The 19,522-nt window shown below is 42.0% G+C and overlaps 1 protein-coding gene across 3 annotated transcripts; it reads left to right on the top strand.

Moving 5' to 3' along the window:
* Nucleotides 1–2,000: 2,000 nt before the first annotated feature.
* On the top strand, nt 2,001–17,994 carry hectd3 (HECT domain containing 3). 3 transcript variants are annotated; one of them, XM_071206281.1, is made up of 20 exons: nt 2,001–2,231; nt 2,706–3,139; nt 4,503–4,756; nt 5,113–5,248; nt 5,878–5,999; nt 8,033–8,146; nt 8,228–8,310; nt 8,919–9,099; nt 11,068–11,149; nt 11,762–11,944; nt 12,418–12,470; nt 12,574–12,742; nt 13,235–13,348; nt 13,429–13,518; nt 14,785–14,991; nt 15,079–15,208; nt 16,956–17,030; nt 17,174–17,252; nt 17,348–17,419; nt 17,768–17,994. In XM_071206281.1, the coding sequence occupies exons 2-20, from the start codon at nt 2,780–2,782 to the stop codon at nt 17,850–17,852; spliced, it is 2,589 nt and encodes an 862-aa protein (XP_071062382.1). In that variant the 5' UTR covers nt 2,001–2,231; nt 2,706–2,779; the 3' UTR covers nt 17,853–17,994. The 3 variants fall into 3 exon arrangements, with proteins under 3 accessions (XP_071062382.1, XP_033960638.1, XP_033960637.1); XM_034104747.2 differs by lacking the exon at nt 2,001–2,231 and adding an exon at nt 2,272–2,376 and having other exon boundaries at nt 8,934–9,099; XM_034104746.2 differs by lacking the exon at nt 2,001–2,231 and adding an exon at nt 2,272–2,376.
* The last annotated feature ends 1,528 nt before the right edge of the window (nt 17,995–19,522 follow it).

Genomic DNA, 19,522 nt, shown 5'->3' with positions numbered 1-19,522 from the left:
TGCTCTGGAGGCTCGCCCACATGAGACTTTGAAATCTCGCGGGACAAAGACGCCCGCAGCCTTGAGAGCGAGGCGAGGCGAGTTGGCGCAGTTGCTCTCCACGAGCTGCGGAAGTGAAATGCTTGATGGGAAACGGCTCGCTGGTATCTCGAGCTGAGCGCTCATTGGTGGGTTTTACCACGTGCTGCTGATGAAGCTCTCCCATTGGCTGGCAAAAGTTTGTTGTTGTTTTGTGTCAGTTTTACGTCGCCACATCCATTCCCATTTTTCATCATTGTTCCACAATGTTTATCATCATGAAATTAATATCTATATATTTTATACTATACTGCATACCGTTTTATATATCTTAGCATATTCATACCCCCACTGTTCATACTGCTCTCAGGCTGATATCTAGTGTATTAATACACACTGTTCATACTGCTCACAGGCTGATATCTAGTGTATTAATACACACTGTTCATACTGCTCTCAGGCTGATATCTAGTGTATTAATACACACTGTTCATACTGCTCACAGGCTGATATCTAGTGTATTAATACACACTGTTCATACTGCTCTCAGGCTGATATCTAGTGTATTCATACACACTGTTCATACTGCTCTCAGGCTGATATCTAGTGTATTAATACACACTGTTCATACTGCTCTCAGGCTGATATCTAGTGTATTAATACACACTGTGCATACTTCTCACAGGCTGATATCTAGTGTATTAATACACATTGTTCATACTGCTCTCAGGCTGATATCTAGTGTATTAATACACACTGTTCATACTGCTCTCAGGCTGATATCTAGTGTATTAATACACACTGTTCATACTGCTCTCAGGCTGATATCTAGTGTATTAATACACACTGTTCATACTGCTCTCAGGCTGATATCTAGTGTATTAATACACACTGTTCATACTGCTCTCAGGCTGATATCTAGTGTATTAATACACACTGTTCATACTGCTCTCAGGCTGATATCTAGTGTATTAATACACACTGTTCATACTGCTCTCAGGCTGATATCTAGTGTATTAATACACACTGTTCATACTGCTCTCAGGCTGATATCTAGTGTATTAATACACACTGTTCATACTGCTCTCAGGCTGATATCTAGTGTATTAATACACACTGTGCATACTTCTCACAGGCTGATATCTAGTGTATTAATACACACTGTTCATACTGCTCTCAGGCTGATATCTAGTGTATTCATACACACTGTTCATACTGCTCTCAGGCTGATATCTAGTGTATTAATACACACTGTGCATACGGCTCACAGGCTGATATCTAGTGTATTAATACACACTGTTCATACTGCTCTCAGGCTGATATCTAGTGTATTCATACACACTGTTCATACTGCTCTCAGGCTGATATCTAGTGTATTAATACACACTGTTCATACTGCTCTCAGGCTGATATCTAGTGTATTAATACACACTGTTCATACTGCTCTCAGGCTGATATCTAGTGTATTAATACACACTGTTCATACTGCTCTCAGGCTGATATCTAGTGTATTAATACACACTGTGCATACGGCTCACAGGCTGATATCTAGTGTATTAATACACACTGTGCATACGGCTCACAGGCTGATATCTAGTGTATTAATACACACTGTGCATACTGCTCACAGGCTGATATCTAGTGTATTCATACCCCACTGTTTATTCATCATTCAATTCATTCTATATGTTATTCTGTAGATTGTGAACATTACTTTCCACTTCACTGCTTGTTGCACCTGGTTAGAAGCTAAACTGCATTTCGTTCTCTCAGTACCTGTAATATGTGCAATAACAATAAAGTTGAATCTAATCTTGAGCAGGAACAAATGTATTTACTTAGTACATATCTGACATTAACGATTAAACACATGTGTGCATTCTTTATAAATGCAAACCGAGTCAAGCCGACTCCGGAGGTGGCGGTATGCACCTTAAAGTTGTTTGCAATCCGCCAAAAAACCGAGAGAAGAAGAAGAAGAAGATGAAGAAGCCGTCTCCGAGCTGTCCGACTTCAGGCGAGCTTTTTGAGACCTCCCCCGGCTGCGATCGGCTACTCTCGTCTACTTTCGAGGCGAGCCGCAATGTGTCTCAAACAAGCCTAGTGTCTCTGCAATTGTTTTCCGGTCCACTCCAACAGCAGCCGTTTTATTTCCCCCCTTTTTCAAAGCCTCCTAAATCTCTTTATACATCCATGATGATTCACCATCCGCGGTGAGACTTTTATTTTGAAATACAAACGACGGAAAACGCACAGGGTCAAAAGTCTCTGATGCGCTTCTTCCGCGTTGAGAAATCCAAAGAAGTCAGATTAGAACGACAGACGAGTTTCACTTATAAATATTAATCGGCAGAAAGGGTACGTCAATGTTGATTTTAGATACCACCTTCCACCTAATGTCATTAAATCTCTCTCATTAACTCTAAAATAAACATGTTGTTGTTGATAACGTCTGTCGTTAACGTCTCAGAATACATTTACCTAGCTAGCATGCTAACGTTAGCTCTTATAAGGAGCCGAGACTTTCTCCCTGTTTGCGGACTTTGGTCACTAATCAGAGGATAATATAACCGTTATACTCCTGTGGAAGAGAGATAACAATCTAATTGCATAACAGGATGTGGCTGCTGTTCACTGAATGCTCTGTGTAACGAGAATGTTCTGTGTTGTTGGCTTTGTTTTGACAGAAGCATCAGGAAAGTGGTGTAATGTCAGCTGTGGGCCCCCTACTGTGCTGCTGACTGTCATATTCATCCTCATCATGTCTGTGGGCGACAACCCTCACCTGCTGCTGGGCAGGATCCGCTTCCTGAACCGTTGCATCGAGTGCTTCAAGAGGAGCGAGGCGGTGCCGCAGTGTCTGTGTTTTGTTCCCAGAGAGGTCTGCTACAAGATCTGCAAGGATTCATCCTCCTCTTCCTCCGGACCATCCACAGGAGGAACTTCAGGAGGAGGCTCCACGGTGGGGAAGACGCTCGTGCCCGTGTTCGACAGCCCACACCAGACTCCAAACATCAAGAAGCTATGCAAGTACAACATAGAGCCAAAGAAGGGGACCTGCATCCGGACCACAGGGGAGGAGTTCTGCAACAGCCAGGGTCTGTGGGTGAAAATCAGCAAGGTACGTTTATTTCCCCCCTTGCAGGTTACTGTAGTGTTGTATTATTAGTAGGCTGACTTATTAAATAAAGAGGCAAGCACATGTGTACAAAAACAAATATATATAGAAAAGGATTATAAAGGAAAGTAGACATACCATTATGTGAACGACCAGTAATCTACTTCAACTATTCTAATTCTGCCTCAAGAGCTGTCATATCTACTTTACTTTAACTATTACATTATATTAATGTACTTTTCAACAGATGGGTGTCTTTTAGTGCTAATATTCAGGATTTTCATCTTTGTAAATGCATCATTTTGTTGTCTATCAGAATCAGAATCATATTAAAGGTCCCATGTCATGCTTTTCCGGTTATCACCCGTCCCCTTGTTGTTATGTAGCTTTCTATGCATGTAAACGGTCTGCAGTCACAAACCCTCAAAGTAGACCCTGTAGCGAGTAAAGCTCTAACACAGAAAAGACCTGTCCTGCTGCCCCAGAACGCCTCGTTGGACATTTCTCTTTTTCCATTGTTTACTTCTTGGGTATAGTGACGTAACGGCTCCGCAGATTGGTCCAAATTGACCAATCCGCGGAGCCGTTACGTTTGGACCAATCTGCGGACTTCCTCACACACACACACACTCGCGGGACGTTGCGAGGCCTGCTGCTGCGAGGAGCGGGACACTGTCATTACATTTGGATGACTTCCCATGTGGTTCACACAAACTCCCAGCCAGGCTGCGGGTGTGTGTGTTGCTGGGTTTTGCTGTGTCTCGCTGTGTCGCAGACGGCCACTGGGCTCACAGGGGCAGGAGGAGGGGGCGCTCCAACAAGCCGTGTAGGACAGAGAGTGAACACACACACTTTACAGAGATGCTGTGAGAAACCAATGTGAGTTTGGAACATTGCACAATGTAAATCTATTCTAGTTTACCTCAACAATGGAATTATGATCAGTAGAAATGGCCGTGACGCGGGACCTTTAATTCCCAAGTTCGATTCACGTACCAGGAATTTGCTTTAGTTCATACGTAAACAGATTAATAGAAATAAAAATGGGAAAACAAGAGCCAATATTATAAAAAAGAATTTGCAATGTGAACAAGGAACATAAGTACATATATTTAAAAAAGAAGTGGTTTAGTTTTAGAATGTGGTGTGAAGTTAATAACAAAGGCTTTATTCAGAGAGAGTTGCGGTTTGACTGTTTCGGATATTTTTTTTTTAACAAGAAGAACTACAATTTTTCTTTTACAAATGCAAACAAAGAGTCAGACCTTTACAAAAGATAAAACTCAGATACTTGAATTACATTTGGATGACTTCCTATGTGGTCTGAAAACACATGTTGACATAACTTGTCCCCGTCTGCCTCCAGGAGCAGCTGGAGGAGCACCGTCCGGGCCAGGAGCTGGAGGAGGGCTGGATCCTGGTGTGCAAACACACGGAGGGGGGGGACAGGCTGGTGCCGGTGGAGTCTCCGGAGACCATCAGCCGACAGCAGCAGCTCTTCGGATACGACCACAAGCCCTGCAACCGCTGGGAGCAGGTGGTGGGGGTGGAGAACGCGCTGCACATCGGCTCCAAGCCCAAGATCGCCGAGTGTGATGATTCTGCCGTCCAGAAGCTGAGGTGAGCGTGTTTGTGTTGAGTAATCAATGTTATCCAAATGGACTGTTGCAATATTCACATCGCAGGAACCACAATATTTGTTAAAGGCTCAAATGTTTTAAGTATTGTCGGGCTGATATCCTAACCTACAAATATGATTCTACACACGTAAGAAATCATGTTTAAAAATATGTCTTAATGCTGAAAACATTAATCAACCCCGGAATCCTTTCCCAAGTGCAAAATTATCGCAGTTAGTTCTTTTTTTCTCCAAATCTTTGCAGCCCTAGACTTGAGTCAGATCGGAGAATCCCTGTTTGTGATTATCCAGCTACAGATGTTCACATTAAGCTTATTTTCCACTTCAAATCTCTAAGGTTTGTTCCTCCCACCTGGTCATACGAGTGTGACGAGGACCTGGTGCACTACTTCTACGACCACATAGGGAAGGAGGACGAGAACCTGGGCAGCGTGAAGCAGTGCGTCACCAGCATCGATGTTTCTTCATGTTCGGTGAGAGTTTGGTGGTGTGTATTAAATGAACAAAAGTGTGTAGGTTCTTGAGATGTATGTCGTGAATTTCATATGAAGTGCATATGAAAAATGGTCTGGTCGTCGGTTGTTTCTGTCTGCTTTTCACCTCGATGATGACGCATTTTTGTCAGACATTATTCATAATATACTACTTTTAAAGGTGGGGTAGGTAAGTTTCAGAAACCGGCTCGAGATACACTTTTTGTTATATTCCATGGAATGCTCTTAACATCCCGATAGCAATGAATATCTGAAGTGCTTTGACAACAAATCCATAAAAAAAATTCATCTGTAGAAGCCATAATACTGTAAAAAGTACAACCAAGGCTGACCAATCCGTTTAGCCGGCCCGGCTAAACGGATTGGTCAGCCTTCCATCGGGGCACAAACTTATCTCGTGCCCTCATTGGTCACGTGTGTTGGAGGAGGGGCTCTAAAAGGAAGTGGCAGATTTTCTCCGGTTGTGTATTTTCAAATTCTAGCGATCTCGAGCCGGTTTCTCAAACTTACCTACCCCACCTTTAATTGAGTCCCTGTTAAAAAGATGTAATTAAGAGTCAGCCGGTGAAGGTATCTTCTCATAGATGTATCTTGTTATTTGCTGACAGGAGGATCCCAGCGGCGGGGCGAGCTACCTGACGGACGGCGACCCTGAGACGTTCTGGGAGAGCGACGGCATGCAGGGCCAGCACTGGATCCGCCTGCACATGAGGAGAGGCACCGTGGTGAAGTGAGGGAGCTGCTGGTCTTCAGCTGCGTCTTACATTGTGTCCCTGCTTCCTTCCTGAATACCAATAAGCCGCTTTAGACGCCTTTAAAACACACTCTAGTTCTTAAAGGTCACCTATTGTGCAAAATCCTCTTCTTCACGTCTCTTCTACATCACCATGTGTCCCCTCTTCTTCACGTCTCTTCTACATCACCATGTGTCCCCTCTTCTTCATGTCTCTTCTACATCACCATGTGTCCCCTCTTCTTCACGTCTCTTCTACATCACCATGTGTCCCCTCTTCTTCATGTCTCTTCTACATCAACATGTGTCCCCTCTTCTTCATGTCTCTTCTACATCAACATGTGTCCCCTCTTCTTCATGTCTCTTCTACATCACCATGTGTCACCTCTTCTTCATGTCTCTTCTACATCAACATGTGTCCCCTCTTCTTCATGTCTCTTCTACATCAACATGTGTCCCCTCTTCTTCATGTCTCTTCTACATCAACATGTGTCCCCTCTTCTTCATGTCTCTTCTACATCAACATGTGTCCCCTCTTCTTCATGTCTCTTCTACATCAACACGTGTCCCCTCTTCTCCATGTCTCTTCTACATCAACATGTGTCCCCTCTTCTTCATGTCTCTTCTACATCAACATGTGTCCCCTCTTCCTCATGTCTCTTCTACATCAGCATGTGTCCCCTCTTCTTCACGTCTCTTCTACATCAACATGTGTCCCCTCTTCTTCATGTCTCTTCTACATCAACATGTGTCCCCTCTTCTACATCAACATGTGTCCCCTCTTCTCCATGTCTCTTCTACATCAACACGTGTCCCCTCTTCTCCATGTCTCTTCTACATCAACATGTGTCCCCTCTTCTTCACGTCTCTTCTACATCAACATGTGTCCCCTCTTCCTCATGTCTCTTCTACATCAGCATGTGTCCCCTCTTCTCCATGTCTCTTCTACATCAACACGTGTCCCCTCTTCTTCACGTCTCTTCTACATCAGCACGTGTCCCCTCTTCTTCATGTCTCTTCTACATCAACATGTGTCCCCTCTTCTTCATGTCTCTTCTACATCAACATGTGTCCCCTCTTCTTCACGTCTCTTCTACATCAGCACGTGTCCCCTCTTCTTCATGTCTCTTCTACATCACCATGTGTCCCCTCTTCTTCATGTCTCTTCTACATCAACATGTGTCCCCTCTTCTTCATGTCTCTTCTACATCACCATGTGTCCCCTCTTCTTCATGTCTCTTCTACATCAACATGTGTCCCCTCTTCTTCACGTCTCTTCTACATCACCATGTGTCCCCTCTTCTTCACGTCTCTTCTACATCAACACGTGTCCCCTCTTCTTCATGTCTCTTCTACATCAACATGTGTCCCCTCTTCTTCATGTCTCTTCTACATCAACATGTGTCCCCTATGTGGAAAGAGACTCTGAACGTTTCAGGAAAAAAGATTCTCTCTCTTTTTGTCCTGATCCATTTCTATAAAAACCTGTCTGAAAATGAGCTGATCAGATTTTGGCCACTTTATGATGTCATAAAAAAAATGTGGCTTGAGTAACTATTAGCCAATCAGCAACCCCCACCTTATCACCTGAATCTCCTCCTAGAGCTCCATTGTGTTCTTTGTAACCAAATGTCTCTCAGAGGGGCGTGGGGAGGGGCTCCTTGTTTTCATCTGAAGTAACAGACAGAGAATCAGCACTTTGGAAACAGGGCTGAAACAGAGGGGATTATGGGTAATGCTGCAGTGATCTGTTTGGTGTTTGGAGCCAAACACTTCAGAGACATGTTTGTAGATATCTGAGAGCTGTGATATATTGATGAGAAACAGTATAATAGGAGACCTTTAATGCCAGTTGTAATGACTTGACATTTTACACGTTGTGATCTAATCTCTGAACTTTTTAATGTTACATGTTTCACATTGTATTTTTAGGATTTACAGGATGAAATTGCTGGTCATTCATCTATGACGTATCTCAAATGAATTCTTCTGGTGGACATGCCTTTATTGTACATCATGTGCTTTTCCAGTAAGCTGATATTGACGGTGGACTCCACAGATGATAACTACATGCCCAAAAGAGTCACAGTGTACGGAGGAGAGGGAGACAACCTGAAGAAGCTCAGTGACGTCACCATAGACGAGTGAGCCTCCTCAACAATATATTTGTCAACATATTTCCCAAAAAACGTTCATAATAATAATTTATGAATATTTTCCTCCAGCAACCTGATTGGAGAGGTGTGTGTGCTGGAGGATATGACGGCTCACCTGCCTGTGATTGAGGTTCGGATTGAGGAATGTAGAGGTAAGGCTTTTGAACAGGCTTCTCTGCAAAGTCAAATGAACAATAATTCAATAAAGCTTGGATTAAAGCAGCGGTTCCCAACCTTTTTTCAACTCACTTAAGAATCTAGAAAATGTTCGTGGCCCACATTCAACCATAAACAATACTGAGGCTAAATAAAGTTCTGATTGGTCAATTCAGAACATGTGACACGTTGTAAATCCAGTAGTACCGACTGTTGTCAAGGACTGTAATGACCGTTGCTAAGGAGGATCGAGAAATAGAAAGGAAGGAAATAAAATCTTAATTATGATTTTGTTTGGAAACATTTTCATTATGTTTTGCAAATGATTTGGCGGCCCACTTGCAATGCCTTGGCCAACAGGTTGGAAACCGCTGGGTTAGAGGGAACAAGTGAAAATCAATCATCTGATTTTCGATTAAATAAATACAGGTAAGTTAATAAATCCAATTAAATGTCTATATATACTATTATGGCCAGGCCTGGTTAAGTCCCATATCTGTATGAAATCGATCAGTAGACCCTGTTATTATGTATTTGTGTCTTTTTTTCCAGGTTTTGAAGACATCAAAAGATTCTAAAGTGTTTTTGTGAACCTTAAATAAAGTTTCTGATCCTGCAGATGAGGGCATAGACGTCCGGATCCGAGGCTTGAAGATTAAGTCGTCCTGTGAGAGAGACCTGGGTCTGAACGCAGATGTTTTCCAGTCCTCCAACCTGGTGCGCTACCCCCGCCTGCAGGGCAACACGCCCGACGTCCTGTACCGCAGAGCACTCGTCATACAGAGGTACTCTTCATGTTCGCATGCTAGCAGCTAACATGCAGCACGCTGTTCAGACGTCCCCCTTACTTTTCGCGCAATTAACGAAGCAAACATGTCAGAATTTGTTCCAGTCAGCCATAAAACACTTGAAGACGTTATATTCCATCTAAAAACAACTACATGTAGTCTTGATAGTCTTCCGACAAACTTCTTTAAAAATGTCTATTGCTATATTGCCTCAGATGTACTGCAGATTGTGAACATGCCGCTCCATTCAGGTGACTTCCCTAAGGGCTTTAAAACTGCAGTTATTAAGCCACTGCTAAAAAAGAACACCTTGATACACTGACAATCGGTAATTACAGGCCAATTTTTAAGCAAAATAATTGAAAAGGTTGTCTACCTTCAACTTAACAGTTTTTTGACCTCCAATAACATTTTAGTCACTTTCCAATCTGGTTTTAGGTCTCGTCATAGCACAGAGACGGTTTTATTAAAGATTTTAAATAACATTCTTTGTAATACCGATTGTGGGAAATCGACAGTTTTAGTTCTATTAGACCTCAGTGCGGCGTTTGACACCGTAGATCACAACATTTTAATAGAAAGACTAGAGAAATGGGTGGGTCTGTCTGGCACTGTCCTAAAATGGTTTACATCCTATGTTGAAAACCGAGAGTATTTTGTTTCAATTGGTAGCTGTACATCGGACAGAACCAAAATGACATGTGGTGTTCCCCAGGGGTCGATCCTCGGGCCCCTTCTATTCAATTTGTACATGCTGCCACTTGCTCAAATAATTAGAAATAACAACATTTCCTCTCATAATTACGCGGATGACACCCAAATCTACATATCACTTTCCATAGATGAATACGGTCCTACTGATTTATTGATCACATGTCTAAAACAAATACATGACTGGATGTGCCGTAATTTCTTACAGCCCAACACAAAAAAAAACGAAGTAATTGTTTTTGGAACCAAAGAAGAAATAATTAAAGTCTCTGCACACCTGGAATCACTATTACTCGAACCGAAAAGTCAAGCAAGACACTTAGGTATAATTTTAGATTCTGACCTCAATTTTAACAGCCACATCAGGGCAATCAACAGATCAGCCTACTACCATCTTAAAAATATAAAGACCTTATGTCGAAGCAAGACCTTGAAAAACTTGTCCATGCATTTGTTTTTAGCAAGCTTGACTACTGCAACAGCATCTTCACAGGCCTCACAAAGAAATCACTCCGTAAACTCCAACTAATTCAAAATACTGCTGCCAGAATCTTAACCCGGACAAAGAAAACAGATCACATCACTCCAGTGCTGAGATCACTGTCCAGTTAGTGAGAGAATTGACTTTAAGATGTTAATGCACACATATACAGCACTAAACGGGCTAGGACCCAAATATATCAAGGACCTCCTTCAGTGGTACGAACCCAGCAGACCCCTTAGGTCTTCATTTGTGAGATCAAAGCGTGGGAAAGCAGCCTTCTGCAGCCTTCTGCATCTACGCTCCTAATGCATGGAACAAACTCCCAGAACATCTGAGAATGGCTAGCACTTTAGAAACATTTAAATCAGGTCTAAAAACATTTCTTTTTAATATGGCTTTTCAAATTTAAATGTTCTAATTTTCGAAATGTGAAACATGGTTTTCTTTCTTTTAATTAATTATTTTGTGTGTTTTGTATTTCTTCTCAATGTATTGTGTTTTCTCTGTTTGATCCTGTAAAGCACTTTGAATTGCATTACTGTATGAATTGTGCTATACAAATAAATTGCCTTGCCTTGATCCCCAACATGAGCTGTTTTTTGTAAAAATCTGATAAAATGGGTGCAATACTTTTACCCCAAAGTGGTTTAAATGTTAGAAATGAAAAGTCCGATGCAATGCTTTGACAGGTCCTTCGATTTCTAAGCATGAAGCATTTCTCAATGTTGTTGTTGTTGTTGTTGACTGTTTAGTTGTGTCCTCTCTCTCAGGTTCATCTGTCTGCTGGACAGCGTGCTCCCACACCTGGTTCCCGCCTGGGATTACAGTCTGGGAACCTTCAACCAGATCAAAGTGAGTCTTTGTGAAGCTTTTAATGTGCAAGACAAACTCTGAATAATAATTAAGCCCAAAGTATCTGCTCTACTTTGTTAAATTGCAGTGAAACAGCATTTTGAAAGAGTTTGGTTATAAGTAATAAATGTGTTATTGAATATCCTCATGCGCTTCTTATTAGCACTTATCATTATTCTCTCCATATACAGTAGGCTGTATACGATAAGCAACATGTCTCCTTCAGTGCCCCTGTGACCAACAGGTTAACATCTATTGTCTATTAAATGTATATTTGAATCTTTGTTTTGTTATTATTATATTAATCATTATAATAGGTCAATCTCCTTATTAAATAAATGGTATTCATAGGAACATTGGTTTGAAAAAGGCCGTACCAGTAGTGTTAAACAGTGCATAACAGATGTTATAGTTTGTGCTACCATGCTGTTTTGACAATATCTACAAGTTCTATAAATATTTTAGTCGATGTTAGACACTAATATTAAATATCTCTCCACAACCACTAGCTTGTAAAACTGTTATTTGTTCATTCCGATAATTTCCCTATTTCTCAGTGCACCTCTATTTAATGAAATGACTCTGAAATGTCTTTCTCCTGCGCTCCTGTAGAGCATAAAGCAGTTCCTGCTGCTGTCCAAGCGGCGCTCGGCGCTCATCACTCAGTGCCTGAAGGACTCGGAGACCAGCAAGCCCAACTTCATGCCCCGACTCTACATCAACCGCCGGCTGGCCATGGAGCACCGAGACAACCCCTCTCTGGACCCCAGCTGCAAGAACGCTGTGCTCAATCAGGTACTCACACTATATGGAAAGGAACTAAGCACTTAAACACTTTTAAATGTTATTTATAATATGTTTCTCTTAATGCTCTTAATATATTTCATTTTTGTAAAGCACTTTGAATTGCCTTGTGTTGAAAGTTGCTATAGAAATAAACTTGCCTTGACTTCTTAAAGTACTTTACTATTTCTATTTGGTGTTAGTTTATACTTCCAGTAATTAATAAGCCCTACTTTTAGTTGCTTCAACATTAAAGCGAGACCTAAATGAACCGGTCAATAGTTATAATCCAATGAATTGTTCTAAAATGGGCTTTTCTGCATGATGAGTGATTTAAGTGTTGGTATGTGTGTGTGCTAATACTTTACCATCAAACGTTTTTTGGGGGGATTATGTTTTGAGGAAATATTATTCAGTTTGTCTGTCTCTGATGCATTATGGGAGCTGTTACTGTTGCTTTATGATTTCCATTGTTCTCCTTGCAGGTGTATGAAGGCCTCAAGCCATCTGACAAATTTGAGAAGACTTTGGATTACAGGTGTGTACTTCTAAGCTTGCAATCTTGGTTTTTACCTGAATTTGACTGAATGACAAAACCATTGAGATCTGAATCCAACGTCTCTCTCCTCCGTGTTTGCCAGATGGCCGGCGCGGTACGACCAGTGGTGGGAGTGTAAGTTCATCGCCGAGGGGATCATCGATCAGGGAGGAGGGTTTCGGGACAGCCTGGCTGACATGTCGGAGGAACTCTGTCCCAGCTCAGCCGAGTGCGCCATGCCGCTGCCCTTCTTCAGCCGCACCTCCAACCAGGTAACACCTCACCCTCACCAGCTACAGAAAATACAAATGTTACCAAAGTATAACTGGTACAGGACTCATACTAGGGGTGGGAATCACCAGGCTCCCCACAATACGATAATATCGCGATACTTAAGCCACGATACAACAGTATTGCGATTCTACGATATGCTAAATATTGCGATACGATATATTTCGATATATTTCGATCAAAGACTCCATCTTTGTTTTGACTAACTTCCTGCCCATGGCTATGACCACACAAGAAAAAGCTCAGCACCATCTAGTGGATTGAAAAAGCAATTGTTACCAAAAACTTTAATTTGGATTTGCAATATGAATAGTTTATATAATAAAATATCGATACTCTGCGTCCGTGTATCGATACAATATCGCCACGCAAAGTATCGCGATACTGTGCTGCATGGATTATTTCCCCCACCCCTAACTAATACTGAATACAAATAAATCGACACTTGTTTTTCTTCACCTGCTGCTCCTCAGGGCTCCTTAGAGGCCAGAGATTACTACGTCCCCAACCCGTCCTGTAGAGAGTTCAACAAGTACGAGTGGATTGGCCAGCTGATGGGAGCGGCCCTCAGAGGAAAAGACTTCCTGGTGAGTGCAGTTTACTCTCTTTAAACTGTATGTCAATAATGTAAGAATCAATGTATGCTCAGAGTGGATTTCCTTCCCAGGTGTTGGCGCTGCCCGGGCTCGTGTGGAAGCAGCTGACCGGAGAGGCAGTCAGCTGGAACAAAGACTTCCCCGCTGTAGACTCTGTGCTGGTGAGGACTTTAAAATGATTTCACTTGATAACATTGAATGTCAAACGTAGGCTCTGCAGACTGAGACTTTGAAGGTTCTTAGCGGGCCAACAACCAGGCTGAGTCGGGCTGAGCATGCTAAACTAGAGAGAGAATCGCTGGCAAGGGGGCTACAACTACAACAAGATGAACATATTTGACCGTGATTTAATTGTAATACACGTTTCAAAATGATGCCGAAGTAACAACATACTGATACCGGTTAGTAAAAACCATGAATTAATGCAGCTAACGGCTGATGTTGTTTTTCCGTGGTTCTCATAGAGAGGCGAAGTCCCTCCCTTTCCAGCGGACCTCCATGGGACCTTATTTTGGAAAAGTCATGTATTGAAGTCAATGGAGAAAGAAAGATTATCTTTCGATCCCGTTTGAATTGTGCCACGAATTACACATATGATGTTTGTCAATTTAAAAGATAATTTTGCAAGTCAAAAAAATAAAAGTAAAACTGTGAAGTTACACATTTGTTTGTGTGAACCGCTCAATGAACTACATCTCTGGTCTTGCATACGTCACCAACACCAAGATGGCCGTCACGTTGCCACATTTCACCTCTTTCTTTCAGAATGAAGTGAAAAGTATTAAAAGAGGTGAAAATCACTGCAAGTCTGGGCATGTTGAGAACTGTACACACACAAGGGGAGTTAGTCGGTTCCGTAAGAGCCAGCATGCGGGACCGGCTTTACAAGGTTTCGGTGAGGAACACGAGTGTAATGTGAAGTAACGTTTATGACATCACTTACGCGACTCTGGGATTTATAGTCTTTCTAGTTGCGTATTTTGCATACTCTTATATTTCAACAGTTTTACGACAAAGTGTGACTTTTTTGACATGGAAATGATTTTTTTAAATTGACAAACATCATGTGTGTAATTCATGGCACAATTCAAACGGGATCGAAAGATAGGTTTTCTCTCTCCATTGACTTCAATACATTATCTTTCCGAATGAAGGTCCCATGGGGCGGAAGTAGATGGGCGTGACTTCGCCACTCTATTGAAGGTGACGTCACGGCTCCGCCTACACTGCGTTACTATAGTTACTGCCCCAGCTTCTAAACTGTAATGGAAACATAGCATAAAGTGAGCCAGTCCTAACAAGGCCTAACTATACCGTACTAAGCCGAGCGAGGCCCTGCAATGGAAATGCGCCATAAGTGTCTCATGGAGCCACTAATCCGGACTTTTCTAGAAACCGTCTCAGGTTACTTGTGGGTTTGTGTCTAGGTGAACCTGCTGGATGCCATGGAGAACATGGACCAGGAGACGTATGAGTTCAGGTTTGGGGAGGAGCTGGTTTACACCACGCTGCTGAGCGACAGCCAGATGGTGGAGCTCATCCCCGGCGGCAGTAATGTTGCCGTTGGTTACGAGGAACGCAGCGAGTTTGTCCGCCTGGTGCAGAAAGCTCGGCTGGAGGAGAGCAGGCAGCAGGTGGGACTGCCTTTCTTCACACTGCGAGTTGTTCCAAAGTGAGCTAAATCCCTGAAGTGCGTGTGCCTGATGGTGTGTGTGTTTCAGATCGCAGCCTTGCAGGCAGGGCTGCTGAAGGTCGTTCCTCAGGCCGTGCTGGACATGCTCACCTGGCAGGAAGTGGAGAAGAAAGTGTGTGGAGACCCTGAGATCACTGTGGAAGCCCTGAAACGACTCAGTGAGTGTTCAGTGACACCGTCCGTTTAGTGCCATGCTTGAAACCATCGACGAGTATTGTCCTAACTTGATACACTTTTAATCTAGCGCCATCGTCCAATACTTTGTTTTTGTGAAATTCCCATCAGCCTCAGCTGTAGTTGTGCTTAGTGATAACTAGCTGATCTTAGCATGCTTATATGCATGCTAAACATCAGAATGCTAACAAGCTCCTTTTATCTTAAGAATAATTGTTGTTTACTGCAAATTCAGTCTAAAAATGTAATTGAGTTAAAAGAACATTGTGATTTCTAAGATTGGAAAACATGTGATCGTAACATCCCAACTGTCAAAAGGGGTGTTAACAAGCACAGGTCAATCCAAAGAGGAAGTTATTAAAACTAGCAATGTATCAGAATTATTCTTTTAGAAGCTTTTATTCAGACCACGTACAATCAGAGATGGGGTCGTTACTAAAAAAAAGTAATATATTACACTACTTCGTTACTCTCTACATAAAGTAATTCGTTACTTTACTCGTTACTTTACTCGCAGGGCCGGCCCGCCCCTCCCTGCAGGCAGATCACGCAGACTGCTAAAGTTTCAAATGTTCTCTTTAGTTCAGTTTCCATTATCGCATAAGACTGATCCAGATAGCTCCTGAATGTGTTCCTATCTGACCGTGGCTGTCCTCTGTCTCCTGCTATCTGACCGTGGCTGTCCTCTGTCTCCTGCTATCTGACCGTGGCTGTTCTCTGTCTCCTGCTATCTGACCGTGGCTGTCCTCTGTCTCCTGCTATCTGACCGTGGCTGTCCTCTGTCTCCTGCTATCTGACCGTGGCTGTTCTCTGTCTCCTGCTATCTGTATATTTTGCGCAGTCTATCTCTGCTCACGCTGTTGCGTCAGCGTGTTCTCCTGCGTGTTGGCCATGTGTTGCACTGGAGCCAGACTGGAGCACACCGAAAAGACTTCAGCCGAGCACGTACGAACTGCGCATGCGTGAGTTACCAGAAGGCGGCGGTGTGTATTCGTCATTCAAAACAGGCAACAACCGGAAAACAGAGATGAAGAACTACGTGTGTGTGATATAAATAAACAACAGCTATGTGCGTTAGCTTCACCTTAGCATGTGTTCTTTGCAGGTGTTTGTTGAGGTTTGATTATGACTGATTTTAGAAAGTAACGAAGTAACGCGTGTCGGGGCAATGTTAGTAACTGTAGTGTGATTACTGAATTATAAAAGTAACGCGTTACACTACTCCGTTACCGAAAAAGTAATATTATTACAGTAACGCGTTTGTGACGCGTTACACCCAACTCTGCATACAATCATCTATGAAAAGAAAAATCAGAACGGCTGAAGACGCTCGATTGTTGATCATCTTCGAACAAACACTGGCAAAAATAACTACCGTACTTCTCGGACTATAAAGCGCACCTGCATATAAGCCGCAGCAGCTAAATTGTCCGTCTGTCTTGCTCTCGTTCTGTCTCTCGGTTCCACTTTTACTTTGGCGCGCTACCTGTCTCACTCTTTTCCGGCCTCCAGCTTTTCCTGCTGGAGCCCGCCCTTAAAGATGGCGGGCGCGGACCGGTCCTAGAGCCCATAGTGTTAAAGGTGGTTAATTGTACCTGTAAAATCCATAGATGTAGGAGGTTCCCTAGTGGCCGTTAGCTGTACACACAAAATGGGGGAAAAAGTCGCGGTTTATAGTCCGAAAAGTACGGTAATTATAATACATTAATTTTGTTCCTTTCTCCCCACCAGCACGCTATGAGGACCTGGAAATGAGTGACGTCAGAGTGCAGTACTTATGGGATGCACTGACGAGCTTCACCAATGGTCAGCTTGCTGTTCATTCTTCCATATTTTACAGAGCATATGTACTGTATTCAACATCTTGTGATATCAGCTCGCCTGAAGTGTTTGGATGCATTTGTTAGGCTGAAAACATACAAATGGAAACGCTGACTTTCTGTTTTCAGAGGATCGCAGCAGGTTTCTGAGGTTTGTAACCGGTAGAAGTCGTCTTCCTGCGCCTATCTACGTCTTTCCAGATAAAGGGTGAGTGCATCCTTAAAAATGAAATTGTAGATTTCACAAACGGATCTTTAAGAGCGTTACAATAGAGGTATTAATTTCTCTGTTTTCTCATTTAGCATGGAAACAACTGATGCACTTCCACGCTCGTCCACTTGTTCCAGCACTCTGTATTTACCCAACTACCCAAGGTACGCTGATGATATGTGTTTGTTCCTGCAAAACCTGTTACTGTATAGTTGTGTTTACTGTGCACTTGTTTGTGGAGCTATAGCAGGAGTTTAAGTTAAACACCAGCTGTGAGCTAATTTCTTCTTAAAAATAAAATTGGTTGCACAAAAAACCCTTAAAGTCTTCTTCTTGGGGGTTTCCTTCAAATGTTCACTTGTTCATTCAAAGGCTTTCTCTTACTCTTCGTCTTATACTTAGTGGATCACCAGAACTGGTCTGAGAATTTATGAATGAAAACGTATTTGTATTGACACGAACGGTCCTTTTTTCAATCCCATCCTTTTTCTCTGCTGTTGTTGTGCCTGCAGTGCAAAGGTTTGCGAGGAGAAGCTGCGTTACGCTGCTTATAACTGCGTGGCCATCGACACCGACATGAGCCCCTGGGAGGAGTGATCGTCTCCTGCTGCTTACCCGAACCAACACTTTTCAAATCACTGATGAATGAAGAAAAATCTCGCCAATTGTATCCACATATCGACACAACTGCCAATTAATCATAGCTGTATATAATAAAGAACTCTATGGAAACATGAAATGACTTTATTACTTCTTGAATTAAACATTAAATGAATGGATGTGTTTGAAGTTGCTACACGAGGTTGTGGCGGGCTTGAAAAGTTATATGAGGGCAACGTTTGGATGAGTATTGTTCTGCAACTGAAACAGGATTAATTTAACGATATGATGAGAATATTAGCATTTTTTTGTTGTTGTTAGTGCTGCTTCCACTTCTACACATTTTGGATGCCTATTTATACAAAAGTAAAGCGGAAAATAATGCATTTTGCCCCCGCAGTCAATCGATTATCTTGACTGACGTTGTAGATGTTATTATTCTGTAGTTCTTGTAATTACATAACAGTAGTTTATGATGTGCAGTGTTACGCTCTGAAACCTATTCCTATGCACAGAATGATGACATGTTGGACAACAATCGGATGAAGATGGATGTATGCTAAGGGCCATAAGATCAGTACTGGACCAATCTCAACACCTACTATATTTATATTATTTTTAATAAAGTAATCCCCATAACTGTTTATTTGTATTTTATTTCATGTGTCTAAAATGCAAATATGAGTTATTTAGTTATGGATTTTCACGTTTGGAAACTTTTTCATCCGAACTAGAATTCGACATGTATTTGTTTGTAGCTGATAAATGAATGGTTGCTCAAACATTCAATCGGATACATTTTTTTAATTTTATTTTGGAACCCATCAAATAAAAAATGAACAACAATCCTTTCATGCATGAATTATGAAAGCCTCACTCAGGATGTTTTTACCAAGGGTTTTTGTTGCTCTCGTGGCATTAAAAACAAGATTTCAACTTTAGTTTTTCAAATTTAGGAAAAAAATCTTTTATATGTCAAATCAGGTGGACAGTATGCGTTAAAGTCTAAACTGAAAATTTGAAAAAAATGATAAATAAAGATGTGCAAACTTAAAATTACATTATAATAACTTAAGTATCTATATTTAAGGCCCACAAAGATATTGCAAATGAAGTATTTTCAAGAAGAACAGTAGCAGTAACAGTATGAAGTGTAGTTGAAATATAGCCAGTGATGCATGACGTCCACTTTAGTGCACAGGCAAATAATCATGATTTCCTGCAAACATAAAATAAATACTTTGTCAATGTATGAATTATATGATTCCTTAGTTGTCACCAAATGTGTTATACCTGCAGGGAGCGCTTTCCATGAAAGCATTGGCAGGATATCAGCAGGTGACTTGTCCATGTGGCTTTCTGTCGTTCATCTTAGACATGTATCAAGCACGGACTCTCCGCTGAGTGGCAGTGGATGGGGTGATGCAATAGGGTCCTATGTAGTGGCTGATGGTGCAACTATGCAAAAAAAAACATGCATATAGAAGAAAAGACCTTTTGAATAACTGTCCGCTGACCTCTATGCGTGAAAGGGTTAAAAGGACACGGTAGCAATCAAACAGAAAAGGTTAAACCAACCCAGCTTTACGTTCTGACACCGAGTGAAATCATTTGAAGAAAACTCGTCCCCTTATTGCCTCTAAATGAAACACATATTTTAATGAATA

Source organism: Pseudochaenichthys georgianus, chromosome 17, assembly GCF_902827115.2.
Source record: "Pseudochaenichthys georgianus chromosome 17, fPseGeo1.2, whole genome shotgun sequence".
Lineage (NCBI taxonomy): Eukaryota > Metazoa > Chordata > Actinopteri > Perciformes > Channichthyidae > Pseudochaenichthys > Pseudochaenichthys georgianus.
The sequence above is the reverse complement of the archived record's forward strand: the minus strand, read 5'-3'. Positions and strand labels throughout refer to the sequence as shown.

Coding starts and splice junctions, on each gene's coding strand:
- hectd3 (XM_071206281.1), top strand. CDS start 2,780: ATGTCTGTGGGCGACAACCCTCACCTGCTGCTGGGCAGGATCCGCTTC. Junction 13,519..14,784: donor CCGCTGTAGACTCTGTGCTG/GTGAGGACTTTA, acceptor GTTTGTGTCTAG/GTGAACCTGCTGGATGCCAT. Junction 17,253..17,347: donor TACGTCTTTCCAGATAAAGG/GTGAGTGCATCC, acceptor TTTCTCATTTAG/CATGGAAACAACTGATGCAC.